Source organism: Dipodomys spectabilis, unplaced genomic scaffold (genome assembly GCF_019054845.1).
Source record: "Dipodomys spectabilis isolate Male_0828 unplaced genomic scaffold, ASM1905484v1 ptg000329l, whole genome shotgun sequence".
NCBI classification, from domain to species: domain Eukaryota; kingdom Metazoa; phylum Chordata; class Mammalia; order Rodentia; family Heteromyidae; genus Dipodomys; species Dipodomys spectabilis.
The window spans coordinates 3,029,933-3,046,341 of NW_024871006.1; the positions used below are offsets into that span (position 1 = coordinate 3,029,933).

General features: G+C 45.8%; 1 protein-coding gene across 2 annotated transcripts in view; it reads left to right on the forward strand.

The window, feature by feature from the left end:
• Pitpnc1 (phosphatidylinositol transfer protein cytoplasmic 1) overlaps positions 1–16,409 on the forward strand; it is a 227,708-nt gene that overhangs the window by 197,716 nt on the left and 13,583 nt on the right. For both annotated transcript variants that reach the window (XM_042702684.1, XM_042702683.1), the window contains exons 7-8: positions 7,189–7,344; positions 11,887–11,950. In XM_042702684.1, the coding sequence (XP_042558618.1) occupies positions 7,189–7,344; positions 11,887–11,950 (220 nt within the window). The remainder of the gene's footprint in view (positions 1–7,188; positions 7,345–11,886; positions 11,951–16,409) is intronic.

The window sequence follows — 16,409 nt, forward strand, 5'->3', positions numbered from 1 at the left end:
TATGGCTCAGAGTGGCAGAGCACGATCCTTGAGTATAAAGAGCTTAGGGACAATGCCTAGGTCCTGAGTTCAAGCCCCCCAACCAACAAAAACAAAAAGTTTTTGTAGAGCTCTGTCCTCCAGCTCTCTTTTGGTCAGTAGGGGACACTGAAAATTCCTGGTTGCTCTGATGACCAGCCCAGAGCTCAGCCTCTCCAGCGGTTCCACCCCAAGTCACCTCACTAGCAGAAACTCAGGTATGATGGAAGATCTGGCTCTGTCCAGGGACCCAAAAACAAAAACCCAAACATTTTTCTTTTCTTTTCTTTTCGTGCTGGTCCTGGGGTCTGAACTCAGGGCCTGGGCACTGTTTCTGGGCATCTTTGTACTCAAAGCTAGCACTCTACCACTTGAGCTACAGCACCACTTCCAGCCTTTTCTGAGTAGTTTCTAATTGGAGATGAGAGTTTCATGGACTTTTCTGCCTGGGCAGGCTTCAAACCACAATCCTCAGATCTCAGACTCCTGAGTAGCTAGGATCACAGGTGTGAGGTATCAGCAGCTGGCTCTTTTTCTGTTTTTATACATGTCAGTCTCACCTTAGGAGCTAAACTCCTGAAATAGAATCTCTTTGCAAGGGAACAGCACAAATCTCTTGAGTCTGGGGTATATTCTTGTGCCAAGAGCAAAGATTTGGAAAATAGCACTTTAGGCATTAGCTGCTAGAAAGCAAGACCTGGTATGTCTAGCCATGATTTATATACAAGTGTTTGTGTTTTCACCTTTTTTTCTTTTTAGCTTTTACAATTTTTTTTTATTGTGAAAATACCATACAGAGGGGTTACAATTACATGGGCAAGGTAATGAGTACATTTCTTATCAAGCATTGTTGCCTCCTCCTTCGTTTCCCCTTCCTATCTCCACCTCCCCCGCTCCCCCTGGCCCCCTCCCCCCATGCCAAATTCATTTTCGACATAACATCTTGTACATCTCATTGTTGCCATGGGTCCACCTGTATCCTATTTAAACAATTTGTTTTTTCCCTTCCCCTCCACAAATTATACCAACATCAAATACAGTGAAAACAGGGGTTATACTGTGGGGGAGGGACATACAAAGCAACAAAGAAATCATAAATATGTTAGAAACAATAGCAAGAAAGAAAAAACATTTGAGGCCTTATCTTGGGGTTCATTTCACCTAACATCAACTTATCTGACCTTTTCTGCTTGTCTCAGACATATACTAGTAATTGCAAATAAGGGAAACCATGGAACCTATGTTTCTTTGGGCCTGGCTTCACTTAATATAATTTTTCCAAGTCTTTCCATTTCCTAACAAATGGGGCAATGTCATTCTTTCTGATGGAGGCATAGAATTCCATTGTGTATATATATATATATATATATATATATATATATATATATATATATATATACCACATTTTCTTGATCCATTCATCTACTGAGGGGCATCTGGGTTGGTTCCCTATATGAGCTATGGTAAAAATAATGCTGCAATAAACATAGTCGTGCTGGTAGCTTTAGTATGGTCTTATTTGTGATCATTTGGGTAAATGCCCAAAAGTGGGATTGCTGGGTCATAGGGGAGCTCTATGTGGAGTCTTTTGAGGAACCTCCATACTACTTTCCAAAGTGATTGAACAAGTTTACACTCCCACCAACAATGCAGTATGGTTCCCTTCTGTCCACATCCCCTCCAGCATGTGTTGTTATTAGAGTTGTTTTCATTTTTGTTGTTGTTGTTGTTGTTGTTGCTGTTATTGGTCATGGGGCTTGAACTCTGGACCTGGGCACGGTCCCTCAGCTCTTCAGCTCAAGGCGAGGCTCTACCACTTGAGCCACAGCACCACTTCTGGTTTTCTGGTGATTACTTGGAGATAAAAGTCTCACACTTTTCTGCCCAGGCTGGCTTTGAAACGTGATCCTCAGACCTCAGCCTCCTGAGTAGCTAGGATTACAAGTATAGGCCATCAGCACCCGGCTGTGTTTTCATCTTTTATGGGAAGCCTTGAATTATTTGGGGGGGAAGGGGGAGCGGGGAGAGCAGGCCCCTGTGGCACAAAAATGCCTGTCATCCTAGCTACTTAAGAGGCTGAGATCTGGAGGATGATCGTTCAAAGCTAGCCCAGGCAGAAATTCTGCAAGACTCCATCTCCAAAAGAGTCTTCAGAAAATTCTAGAATGTAGGGAAAACCATGTGATGCCTGCCCTGTTCATTCTCCTTACTTGGAAAGGGCATTGCAGTTACCTAGTACAGCAACTCCTCCTTCGCCTTTTTTTCATTTAACATTTATTAAAATAAAAAAAACTGCTCTTTTCAATTAACAGAGCAAGCCCCTGATGGTTATTGTCCTTTGTGGTTCAAACTGCAAGTGTAATTAATCCTGGAGACTGTATATCTTTGCAAGAGTCAGCTAATATTACTGCCTTCCAGCTGCAAGCTCTGCTCCAGGGGGACACCGCGAGCTCCCGTGGGCTTCTCCCGCCCTCCAGGTGTGTGCTGGCATGTGGCCCACGCAGCGAGTTTCACGTGGGCTGCTCTAATGGAAATGCCCTTGGCATCACCTTCATCTGCCTGGTCCCAGCTTAAGGTGGTAAAGCCTGCCAAGATAGTTGGCCCTCAGAACAGAAAGCCTTAGAAAGATGGCCCAGGTCAGGTGTCAGTGGCTCATGGGTGTCATCCTAGCTACTCAAAAGGCTGAGATCTGAGTTTCAGAGTTCATAGTCAGCCTGGGAAGAAAAAATAATCACGTGAGACCCTTATCTCCAATGAGCTAGCAAAAAGCCAGAAGTGGAACTGTGACTCCATTGGTGGAATACTCACCTTGAGCAAAAAAGCTAAGGGACACCTCCCAGGCCCCAAGGTGTAGCCTCAAAACACACACACACACACACACACACACACACACACACACACACACACACACACACACACACACACACACACACACACACACACACACACACACACACACACACACACACACACACACACACACACACACAGTGTCCCACAGGAAGGCAGTGGCCATCCAAGCCCACCTAGCCCCTAGGGAACAACCTTGGCACTCGGGATTCCACCCTATCTCCAGCAGATAGCATTCCCAGCAGGGTGGTACTGGCCACTTGCCCTGCCCAGAACGTACCGTAGCCTGCAGAGCCAGAGACACTGAGGAATAACTAAGCCGCTGCACCCCACAGCTCCCCAGCCAACCCACTGCTGGGCTAGCAGTGCAGGGCCCGCCCCTGCCAGCAAGAACTTTGCTTTAGTGGTTCCACTGAAAAGCACTGTGGTGTTCCAGGTTCGAGTGAGAGAGCGCGTGAATAATGGAAGAGTAATCAGGACTCAGAAAGACTTGTAAGGAGCTGGGAAGGTGGCTCAGTGGTAGAATGCTTGCCTAGCATGCATGAGGCCCTGCATTTGATTCCTCAGTACCACATAAACAGCAAAAGCCAGAAGTGGAGCTGTGGCCCAAGTGGTAGAGTGCTAGCCTTGAGTAAAAGAAGCTCCGGGACAGTGCCAAGCCCTGAGTTCAAGCCCCAGGACTGGCAAAAAAAAAAATACTTGTAACCAGATGCTGGTAGCTCATTCCTGTAATCCTAGCTACTCAGGAGACCAGGATCTGAAAATCATGGTTGAAGGCCAAGCATGGGCAGAGAAGTCCATGAGACACATTTTTTTCCCGTCCATCGTGGAGCTTGAGCTCCAGGCCTGGGTGCTGACCCTGAGCTATTTTGCTCAAGGCTAGTGTTCTACCACTTGAACTACAGCTCCACTCCTGCTTTTTTGATGGTTAATTAGAGCTAAGAGTCACGTGAACTTTGTCTATGTGGCCCAGACCTGCCAGCCTCCTGCCCCAGCCTCCCAACTACTAAGATTACAGAATTGCCTGTTTGAATCCTGGATTGGGCGGCGGCTGCTCAGTGGGCTCACTGCCCAGGGAAGAGCCATGCTTGGGTGGCTCCTGAGGCCCTTGGGGAAGTGCCTTAGTGATCAGCCCACAGAAAGGACAGTCTGCCTTCCTCTCTGCTTACGTCTAGTCTGGAACAGAGTGTTCCTACCTCAGAACCTAAGAAAGACAAGGAAGTAAAGTGGTTCTGGTGACCCACAGCCACAGATCCCACTGACCACACGGTGCCCAGCACCCCGCCACGTGACCCACTAATGAGACATCTTTGCTTAGAATTCCTTTATCTGTAACCCCTATGTTTACAGACAGTAACTGATGACAATGTCCAGAAGATGATGGAAATGCCCACCGAGATTTCAGTCGCACACACACCAAGAAAACTGCCTGAGAGTGAGCCATCGTGTGTTTGTGTTTGAGCTTATTATCCATGTTTTCTCTGTAACATTCTACCCCCAGGATTAACGAAACAGAAGCATGGTGCTGGTGGCTCACACCAGCTAATCGGGAGGCTCAGATAGGAGGATCACCGATCAATGGCAACCTGGGCAGGAACCGTCAGTGAGCCTCTTATCTCCCATTAACTAGCAAAAAGCTAGAAATGGAGGTGTGGCTTAAGTAATAGAGTGCCAGCCTTGAGTGAAGAAGCTAAGTAAGAGTGTGAGACCCTGAGTTCAAGTCTCAGTGCTGGCAGGAAAGAAGGAAGGAAGGAAGGAAGGAAGTGCTAGGCACTGGTGGCTCACACCTATAATCCTAGCTACTCAGAAGGCTGAGATCTGAGGATCGAGGTTCAAAGCCAGCCCCAGCAGGAAAGACCGTGAGACTCCTATCTCCAATAAACCACCACTCCTATCACCAATAAACCTCATGCTTAACATGCATGAGGCCCTGGGTTTAAATATGTAGTAAGTATTGAAAATGAACATTTACAGTATAAAACAACTTATGGCTTTTACAAACAATGGTATGGGTAATATAATGGAGTTTGAGTCAGGACCAAAATGCTCTGCAAGCTGTGAAAATACAACTCAGAAATAAAATCTTTAGGGCTGGGAAGGTGGCTCAGTGGTAGAGCGCTTGCCTTACATGCATGAGGCCCTGGGTTCCATTCCCCAGCACCACATAAGCAGGAAAAAAAAAGCCGGAAGTGGCGCTGTGGCTCAAGTGGTAGGGCGCTAGCCTTGAGCTGAAGAGCTGAGGGGAAGAGGAAGAGGAAGAAGAAGAAGGAAGAAGAAGAAATAATAAAATCTTTTTAAAAAAGAAAGAAACATCAAATAAGTCGGGTGCCCAGTGGCTCACCTGTGTAATCCTAGCTAAGCTGGGGCAACAAAGTCCCCATGAGATAAGCACCAGAAAACTGAAAGTGGAGCTGTGGCTCAAAGTGGTGGAGCACCTAGCCTTGAGTGAAAAGGTTCAGAGGCAGCACCCAGGCCCTGAGTTCAAGCCCCATAAACTACCAGAAAAAGAAAGAAAGAAAGGTCAAGCCATGTGTGAACAGAGCAGTTTGGATACTTATGCTCAGAGACCCATGTGAGAAAACAGAGTGGAAGGAAATGATTACAAGAAGAAAGGAAAGCCGGGCGCTGGTGGCTCACGCCTGTAATCCTAGCTACTCAGGAGGCTGAGATCTGAGGATCCCGGTTCAAAGCCAGCCCAGACAGGAGAGACTGTGAGACTCCTATCTCCAATAAACCACCAGAAAACCGGAAGTGGCGCTGTAGCTCAAGTGGTAGAGCGCTCGCCTTGAGCTGAAGAGCTGAGGGACAGCGCCCAGGCCCAGAGTTCAAACCCCACGGCCGACCAAAAAAAAAAGAAGAAGAAGAAGAAAGGGAATTGGGAGGTGGAGGGAGTGAAATTTAGGGGGAGGTGAGAACCTGGGAAGAGAGAAGTTCAGACTGGTCAGATTGGATCTGAAAACACCTGCTTGCTTGGTGTCCACTCCCCTACCACCACCACTACCCCTTTTTTGTTTATTTTGGTCTCGTCTCCATTTAAATGTGTTCAGCTGAATGAATGCTCATTTCTGATCTGGAGTCTGAGGAAAGACTTCCCTCAGTTAAACCCTACCTCACCCCAGTGAAAGTGAATGTCTAATTATAGGCCAAGTTTGAGATTTACTAGATGCAATCAACAGCTGTAGAGAAGACACTAGTCTTACAAGAAAGAAAGAAATTGACACACTGTTACCATAAAAAGCCCAATTGTTAATTGCTTTTTTGGTATCCAGCTATATAAAGCAAACACCCTTTTGCTGTTTAATATTAAAGTAAATGTCGTGGAAAGAACATTGGGCTAGAACCAGGAAGGGCTGCTTGTCACCAAATACCTGTGATCTGGAGGGGAAATGTTCCATGTCTCTCAGGCTTCAGTTTTTTATCTACAAAATTGAAGGCATGAAACCAAATTATCACTTTCGGCTTAAAAATGCTATTCTGAATCTCGAAATCACAATGTACTCCTCATCACTGTCTGGCTCTTTCCCACAACTTCATTTCACGATAGCGTAATACAATTTTATGATTTTGTGGTATGATCAAGAGCCACACCATGGAGCCCAGGTACCCATGGCTTACACAGATAATCCTAGCTACTCCAAGAGACAGAAATCCTGAGGATTGCTGTTCAAGGCCTCCCAGGAAAATCAGGTTGGAAGTATGGCTCAAATGGTAGAGCATCAGCCAGGCAAGTGAGTTCCAGCTATGCAGCAGCACAGAAAAAAAAAAAATGGAGTTAAGCATCTCCAGTTATTGTTTTTTTCTTTTCTTTTCTGTAAACGCAATACTTTTCTGGTTGTAATCATGAATTAAAGTTTGTCTTGAGGCCCTGCAGGTCTTTTTTGGGGGGTGGAGGGAATAAGAGGGGGTACTGGGGCTTGAACTCAGGCCCTCTGTGCTATCCCTTAGCTTTCTTGTCTCAAGGCTGGAGGTCTACTACTGTGAGCCACAGCTCCACTTCTGGCTTTTTGCTGGTTAATTTGAAATAGAAGTCTCACAGACTCTCCTGCCCAGGCTGGTTTTGAACCTTGATTCTCAGATCCCAGACTTCTGAGTAGCTAGGATTACAGGTGTGAGCCACCAACACCTGGCTTGTTTGCTTCTTAAAGTGTGGACCTAGATTGTTTCTGAAGAAGGTGAGCTGGGTGACATTGTACACTCAGAGCTTGCAGGGTGTCCCCTGTACCCTGACAGCCACAAATCTACTCCTTCCCTCTTCTGGACATTTCATACAGAGGGTGAAAGTTTCAGTGCATTGATTTTTTTTAATGTTTTTTTTTCTAGGATCCTAAACACTTCAAATCAGAGAAGACAGGACGGGGCCAGCTAAGGGAAGGCTGGCGAGATAGTCATCAGCCCATCATGTGTTCTTACAAGCTGGTGACCGTGAAATTCGAGGTGTGGGGGCTTCAGACCCGAGTGGAACAATTTGTGCACAAGGTAAAGTGGATCCCAGAGACGCTCCTGGGCTGTGGACAAGGTCGCTGCCTTGGTTGTCAAGTTCAAGTACTGCGCTATACAACCAATGCCCAAGTGCTGAGCCCCGGCCAGGTAATTAGCTAGGAAACACCTTAGGTGAGAGAGCGTATTTATTTACACCTGGAGTTCCATCTTCTCCTGAGAAACTAGTTATAGACATGGTACACTTTAGCTCTCATTCTGTGACCTCCTCCACGCTGACCAGGTCAGTGTAATTTGGGAAGGGATGCTTTCAAAATGTACCGCTCACTTTGGCCTTAGAAAGAGGCCCAGATAGCTTCTTTCCTTGGGGGGGGCGGGGGGGGGCAGTGCGGGGGGCAGGGATTCTCACTCACTCGGATCTTGTGAACATAAGCTAGAACAAGAACTGCTAGTCGTCCCTTCGAGACACATAGTTCAGCATTTCTGCTCACTTAATAACTCTGTTACTGAAGAATTATTAAGAGCCCCAAAACACAGATCTCAATTGCATACTCACTTTTGTCAGAATAGATTCATTTTGTAGCAGAAACCTACGTGGGGATGATTTAAGTTTTCTGAGGGTTTCTAAGGTGACTCTTCTCCTTGTGACTTAAAAACTATAGGAAATGTGATATAGAGTATGACCTTTTATAGCTTGTCACTTTCATAAAAATAAATAGCCCATGCTGGGAATGTGGCTCAGTGGTAGAGTACTTGCCTAGCATGCATGAAGCCCTGGGTTTGATTCCTCAGTACCACATAAACAGAAAAAGCCAGACATGGCGCTGTGGCTCAAGTAGTAGAGTGCTAGCCTTTGAGCAAAAAGAACTCAGGGACAGTGCCTAGACCCTGAGCTCAAGCCCCAGGACTTGCAAAATAAATAAAATAAAATAAATAGCCCTGTGCTATTTATGTGCTTTTAATCCTAATTACTCAAGAGGCTGAGATCTGAGGATCATGGTTCAGAGGCAGCCTGGGCAGGCTCAACTCTGTGAAACTCAACTCAAATTATCAAGCCAGGCACTGGTGGCTCATGCCTGTAATCCTAGCTACTCAGGAGGCTGAGATCTGAGGATTGAAGTTCAAAGCCACCCCAGGCAGGAAAGTCAGTGGAACTCTTATCTCCAATAAACCACCAGAAAACCGGAAGTGATGCTGTGGCTCAAATGGTAGAGCGCTAGCCTTGAGCTGAAGAGCTCAGGGACAGCGCCCAGGCCCAGAGTTCAAGCCCCGAGACCCACAAAAAAAAGTTATTATTATTATCGTGTCTGGAAATGGCACTGTGGCTCAAAGTGGCAGAGCACTAGCCTTGAGTTCAAGTCTTAGGACTAGCAAGCATAGATTTGATAGATAGATAGATAGACAGACAGACAGATTCCCTTTCATAGATCTCAGTCTTCTGAATAGCTAGGATTACAGGCAGGAGCCACCAACTCCTGGTTTGATTGTGTAGTTTTGAGAGTTTTTTTTTTAAACTACCAGTGAGAATGATGCTGTATCACGGTATTCCTTTGCCCATTTTCAAATGAAATGAGGTGTTACTGTCACCCCCAAACACACCTGCTCTGGCACATGAGTTGCTAATAGGGATCTGAGGATAGCATTTGCATGAGTTTAAGTGCCAAGAATGCCTTTCTCTGAACACCTTTGTTTTTTTGGTTGTTGTTTTGTTTTGTAAAGAATCTATTCACAGTGAAGGGGGAGAAAATGTTGGAAAGCGAGCCATTAACACATTATTGGAGTCTTGTTTCCCGCGACAGCTGTGTTGTGTTTAATGTAATAGAGTAGATTTACCACCACTGGGCTTTGAAGTTCTCCTTTAGATTTCCATGAGTCTGACTTGCTCAGCTCTCAAATATGCATGGTGCCTGCTCCTGTTTCTATTCACCCGAGCTTCCTACCTCCAAATCTTAAAAGCCTGCGTACATATCCAGAGGCCTAGAGGAATAAACACTTCATTAGATATGCTTCTTAGGTTTCTGCAAACTTACTGAATTAAAATCCTCCATTTACCAGCCAGGTGCCAGTAGTTCACGCCTATAATCCTATCCATTTGGGAGGCTGAAATCTGAGGATTTCTAGGTTCAAAGCCAACCTAGGCAGGAAAGTATCTGAGACTCTTATCTCCAATTTAACCACCAGAAAATTGGAAGTGGAGCTGTGGCTCAAGTGGTAGAGGGATAGCCTTGAGCAAAAAAAGAAACCCAGGGACAGTGCCCAGGCCCTGAGTTCAAGCCCAGGACTGGCAAAAAATAAAAAATATATGCTGGGCACCGGTGGCTCATATCTGTAAATCCTAGCTACTCAGGAGGATGAAATCTGAGGATCGCAGTTCAATGCCAGCCTGGGCAGGCAAGTCCATAAGACTAATCTCCAATAAACCACCAGAAAACCAAAAGTGGCGCTGTAGCTCTAGACTTGAACTGAAGAACTCAGGGACAGTGCCCAGGTCCAGAGTTCAAGCCCTACAACTAACATACATACATACATACATATATATATATATATATATATATATACACACACACACACACACACACACACACACACACATATACATATACACACACATATGTATATACATACATATGTGTGTGTGTATATATATATACTCATATGTATGAGTAAATTGTTTCTTATTAATGTATTGTTTGTTTACTTTTGTCATCATGGTGCCTGAACTCAAGGCCTGGGTGCTACCCCTGACCTTTTGTGTTCAAGGCAAGCCCTCTACCACTTGGAGCCACAACTCCACTTCCAATTTTCTGGTGGTTAAATTGGAGATAAGAGTCTCATAGACTTTCCTGCCTGAGCTGGGTTTGAACTACAATGCTCATATCTCAGCCTCTTGAGTAGCTAGGAGTACAAGTGCAAGACACTAGTACCCAGCTATGTAAATATGTCTTTATATATTTGTACATATATACGAGTAAATTGCTTTTTCTCCTTCTATTACACGAAAGTCATACATACAAGGATATTGTATACCACACCTTGATTGACTTTTAAAAACCTGAATCCATATTTAAGATATTTCATCTGAGAAGAAAGAATGTTAGAAGTAGCTTGTTACCCAGAGAGGCGTTTCTAATTTCCAGTATTTATGACCTCCTGGCACCAATATGAGACACACCCTCCCACAAATGAAAAGTAGGCACTGTTCTAATTAAAGACCTAAAAGAGAAAAATCTCAAGGTAGCAGGGGCCAGTGACTCAGGGGCCTAGCTGCTCAGGAGATGGAGATCTGGAAGATTTAAGTCAAAGCCAGCCTGGACAAAAAAGGGAGAAAACTGAGTATGATAGTCCTGTCTACATAGGAAGCTGATATTGGGAGGACTGTAGTTCTAGGCCAGTCCAACATACACACACACACACGCACACACGCACACACGCACGCACGCATTTTGACAAGACCTCAATTCATCAAAAAAAAGCTAAGCATTGTGGTGCAAGCTTATTATCCCTGTTACAAGAAACAAATAGGAGGACTTCAGTAGCCCATTTTTGGGCAAATAGCAAGACCCTATCTAAAAAATAGCCACACCTAAAAGGGCTAGAAATATGGTTCAATTACTAAGCAAGTACAAAGCCCTGAATTCAAGCCTCAATACCACCACAAAAAGGAAAAAAAAACAAAAAAAAACCTTAAGATGATTTTACCCAGACATAGTTGCCATTAGTGCATGAAAGGCTTTCCCAAGACAATCACTCGACACATGGTTACAAAGAAAAAGGAGTTTAATGTCAGTAACCTGACAGGCTACCGCACAGGCTGATGGTAGCAGCTGGGCAACACTACATGCACAGTTGTATAGGGCTGGATTCATGGGGGATGTGAGAGTGAGGAATTCCACTGTGGCGTTGCTAAGATTTATGGTTGTAGCTGCACAGACAAGAACTGCTTTAATGAGGACCGGGAGGTTCTGTCATTAGAGGAAAGGCTGTGTCATCTAATTTCTGGGAAGGGTCACCTGATCTTAGGGAAGGGCTGTGCGAGGCCTAAAATGGTGGATTGGCTCCTAAGATGGAGGAGGTTAGGCTAACAGTGCCCAACCCCAGTCCAACTCAAATGAGACAAAGCCATTGACATCTGTAATTATATGGGTGTTGTGGAAAAGGCCTGGGGTGAACAAGCATAATATAATACATTTCAACCGACAGCTTCACCACATATCGATTGAGAAACCCATAGTTGCCAAGTTCCCAGAAGTGAGGGCCATCTTTTTTTCCCAGAGTTTTAATGAAACATGGGTTTGTTTTGGTTTGTTTTGTGCCTGTCCTAGAGCTTGGACTCAGGGCCTGCGCTCTGTCCCTGAGCTTTTATTTTTTTTCCCCTCAAGGCTAGCACTCTACCACCTTCCACTTCCGGCTTTTTAAGTGATTCATTGGAGATAAGAGTCTCATGGACTTTCCTGCCCATGCTGGCTTTGAATAGTGATCCTCAGATCTCAGCCTCCAGAGCAGCTAGAATTACAGGCATGAGCCACCGGTGCTGGGCTTGGAACATGGTATTATTTCAACCTCCTCTTTCTCCTTTTTTAGGTTGTCCGAGACATTCTGCTGATTGGACACAGGCAGGCTTTCGCGTGGGTTGATGAGTGGTATGGTAAGTCACCTTGCCTGAAGTCACTTGGAGAACCATTTCCTAATGTGTTGGCTTGGGATTTCAGTTCATCTAGAAGGCCAAGCACAAAGGCAGGCTACTGCTTCCTGTCTTAGAAATGGCCCTGTCCACTGAACATAATAGAGATACAATTATAGAAGCTGGGTCTAAAATAGCCTCAGAGCTACTGACAAAGTAGGCCTCAGTATGTTTGATGCTTGTATATAGTTGATATGCAAGGTCCTCTCTTTCTCTGTTGGATGCATTTCAAACCCATCCTAATTTATCCCCAAACTCCAATTCAGGATCAAAGCTGTCTCATGTCAAGAAAAACAGTCCTTTGAGGCAGAGAACACTTGAAACAATCCCTCACCAATTGCTACCGGTTCGGTAAAAATTCAAGGGCACATAGAGGAGCAGGTGCCCCAGTAAGCCTTTTGGAAGCCATTGTTCTGACTTGTTGGTTATGAAACGGGAAGAGTTAAGGAAGTTCTGCACTTTGTCACTCTGTGAAAATGAGGTTTGCTTCATCCCGTGACGGATGGCCTGCCCTCCCCAGATGCTCAGCCCTGTGGATGTGTGCACGAGTCCTTTGTATTCCCAGAACCCATCAGCAGATGACCTGTGTCCTTGGCTATAAATAGAAATGAACACACCCAACGGGTGACTTAGCTTCCATCTGATTTTCAGATCATTTATCTAATGAAATACCCTTCTCCTTGACCCTCCCCCAAGTCCCATCCCATTTGTTCTGAGTGTAACCTAAATCATATTTTGAACCTTTTCCATCATCATTTCACCCATCCCTCCCATTTCTTAGCCGAAGGTAGCACATTTAAAGTAACAGGATACGTGGGGCAGAATGGACCAAGACAGTGATGGTTACAAATGTTGTTGCTTCTGAGCCACATTTGGACGGGTGTGGTTCTGTAAGCTATGGGCTTGTTTTGTGTTGAGTTTTCCCAGACTTGTACCTTCTGAGGAGTACATGCATTTTCCTGGGTTGGTCCAAACACACCCTCTGTTGAGTAGCAAGTTGCCGTATATAGCAAATTGTGGTGAAAATATCCAAAGACCCATCTATTTGTCTTGTCGTTAGTGAGGCAGGTGGACAAGCAGCTTCCTGCAATTACTTCCCCTCATCCCGAAGCAAATCTTTGTGGGTGGTAACCCCCCTTGGGAACTCCTCTCAGATTCTCAAAAGGAGCATAGCTACCACCACCCCACCCCACCACCCCCAAAAAAAGGTGAACCGCTTCTGACCCCTCCTAACCTGGTCATCTCAGAGCTCAAGGTCCACACACTGTTGCCAACCTCAAGGCAATAGCGAAAGGGGATTTGAAGAGTATTCATAATTGAACTGATCAGAAGTTTGGCAAGGGGACAATCATCTGGAGGGCCAGAAGTCTGTGACTGTAAAGACCAAGAGAGGGCTGGGAAGGTGGCTCAGTGGTAGAGCGCTTGCCTAGCACGCATGGAGCCCTGAGTTCCATATACACAGAAAAGCCGCAAGTGGTGCTGTGGCTCAAGTAATAGAGTGTTAGCTTTGACTACAGAGAGGCTCAGAGACAGAGCTCAGGCCCTGAGTTCAAGCCCCAGGACCAGGAAAACAAGAAGAAGAGGAGGAGGAAGGAAGGAAGGAAGGAAGGAAGGAAGGAGAGAAGAAGGAAGAAGATGACAACAACCAAGAGAGACTTGGATAGGTTTCATTGTGGACTTTCCAGGAAAAAGGTAGCTGTAGAGAACAAAATATTGATAGAGGAATGGGGAAAAAAAAATAATTGTAGGTGAGTCTCCAGTGTGTGAATGACCTGTACAGAAAATAGGAGGGGAGGGGCTGGGAAGGTGGCTCCGTGGTAGAGTGCTTGCCTTGCATGCATGAGGCCCTGGGTTCGATTCCTCAGCACCACATAAGCAAAAAGAAAAAAAAGCCGGAAGTGGCGCTGTGGCTCAAGTGGTAGAGCACTAGCCTGAGCTGAAGAGCTGAGGGACAGCGCCCAGGCCCAGAGTTCAGGCCCCACGACCAGTCCCAAAAAAAAAAAAAAAGAAAATAGGAGGGGAGGGGATTCTTTGCAAACCAAGGACAAGGAAGAGACTTAAGGACATTTAATTCAGTGAGAGGGGAGCAATTGGGGAGAGGGAAATGGAATGCTAGGCAGGCATAAGGCCCAAATTCTCAAATTAGTACAGGAACCCAAAGCTAGAATAATAACTGAAAGGATATTCAAGCTCTCCCGTCTGGAAATCTTTAAGAAAAACACCTAACTATTTACCTAGGGTAGATGAGGGAAAGGCAGTTAACAGCCCAAGAAGTCTGTTGATCAAGAAATCCTTTGTGTGTCTGAGTGGAAGACAGAGGGGAAGAATGTGGGCTTTCATAGATGCAGATCATCAGAGCCCTGTTCCTCCCCCCCCCCCACCCCAGTGGGTCCCCACTTTCTAGATCCACAGCCAAAGCCCCAGGCAAAACAAGCCACCTTTTAACTCACTGGTGGGCCGATCTGAGAAGCACACACCCAATTTCTTGTGAACTGCTGCAGGCCGCCCAGCTGAGGTGTTAGTGGAGACCACAGTGGCTCCTTCATTGCCTGCCACAGACACTCAGGAAATGCACTGAATGGAAACAGCCCCCGCCACTCTGACTCCCAAGCCTCGTGTGCAAGATCGAGCTGGGGATGGAGGGTCTTCCAGGAAAATGAGTGACTGTTACCAAGGCCACGAGCACACCCAGAGACCCCTTCAATTCAGGCACCTGGTTGGTGTTGCTTCTTTTTCTTTGGTTTGTGTAGGCTCAGTGAGGCTCACATTAAGGTGTAAAGAAGTCTTTAAGCCAGGCACCAGTAGCTCACGCCTGTAATCCTAGCTACTCAGGAGGCTGAAATCTGAGGATCACAGTTCAAAGCCAGTTTAGGCAAGAAAGTCCTTGAGCCTCTTATCTCCAATGAACCACCAGAAGACCAGAAGTGGCACTGTGGCTCAAGTGGTAGAGCACTCACCTTGAGCTGAAGAGTTGAGCGACAGTGCCCAGGCCCAGATTTCAAGACCCACAACTGACCAAAAAAGAAAAAGAAGAAGAAGCAGCTTTTGTTGGGGTTGGAGGTGTGGCTCAGCTGGTAGAGTGCCAGCCAATGAATGAAAGCATCCGATATCAAGTTTGAGTCCCAGTCTTGGGCCTTAAAAAAAAAAAAAAATGAAGAAGCCTTTGGCAGCCTGGCACTGGTGACTCATACATATAGTCCCAGATTATAGATCTGAAGATGGTAGTTCAGAGCCAGCTCCAGGAAGAAAAGTCCATAAGACTCGTAACTGCAGTTCACCAGCAAAAAGCTAGAATGAAAGCTAGCCTTGAATGAAAAGCCAAATAAGAGCACAAAGCCCTGAGTTCAAGTCCCAATAATGGCCCTTGGGTACCACTTAGCGCAGAGATTCTGGTGAGCGACCCCCTACCCCCAAACCTAATGACTCAGAAATTTTGGAGGATTTAGGTCCAGCCATCTGGTCTACCAGGGTAATCTGATACCCTAGAGGTGATTCAGAACCACAGACTCTTATGGTATAGGTTATAAACCACAATGGAATTTATGGATAATTTAACTCATTCTATCCCAAAGGGTTAGACCAGGAGATCATAGTTTTCTTCAGGGACAGCTGCTAAACTTGGATCCCTTACAATAAAACACTCCCCTTTAAATAGATGAATTAGAACATGAGTCCCCTACTGGGCAGTGTATTTGGAGCTGAATTTTAGCCCCATTCATGTCAGCTCTGTGTTCAGTGCACCCCCTGGGCACCGGTCCGCACCATGCATGACAGCCCTGGCTTCTCTTTAATTAGACTCACCACCTTCAGAGTGTCATTATGAGTCAAGAAAAGAGACGCTGGACAGGACAGGATCCTTTCCTATCCAAGGGTTCATTTTTGCATCTCTCCTGAACATTTGCCTACCACGAAAGTCCTTCCCTAAGCAGATTTGATTCTGTTCGTGTTCATTGTAAAGTGGAGCCATTTCCGTGTGGAGGAGTTGAGTTGGTCTTTCAAAGCCCTGATTGGTCTTTATCTGTGAGCCTTGGGTCTTTGTGCATGACTAGAACACTAATCGGAGAAGCTATAACACATTTCAGAAGATGGGGAGAGAGGAGTGGTGGATAAAAATAGCCAGCCCGGCTTTACAAAAGCATGATTTTGCTTCTCAAATCTGACAGTGTTTTCAGAGAGGCAAGCTGAGGGAGCCAGAGGGACCTGTGACCCGGGGGACCTCACCAATGTCTTTGAAAATCTGAAGCTTCCCCTAAAAAAGTCTGTGGGAAGGTGACTTCTAGCTGGCATAGATGACACTGCACCATGAAAGTGACTTGGAAATCAGCTGGAGTCCCTGGAGCCGGCCTGCCAACCAATGAAGCCTGCTCAGGTGGAGAAATAGGCCTGCAAGGCTAGTGTTAGCTGGTAGAGATTGCCACGCCAG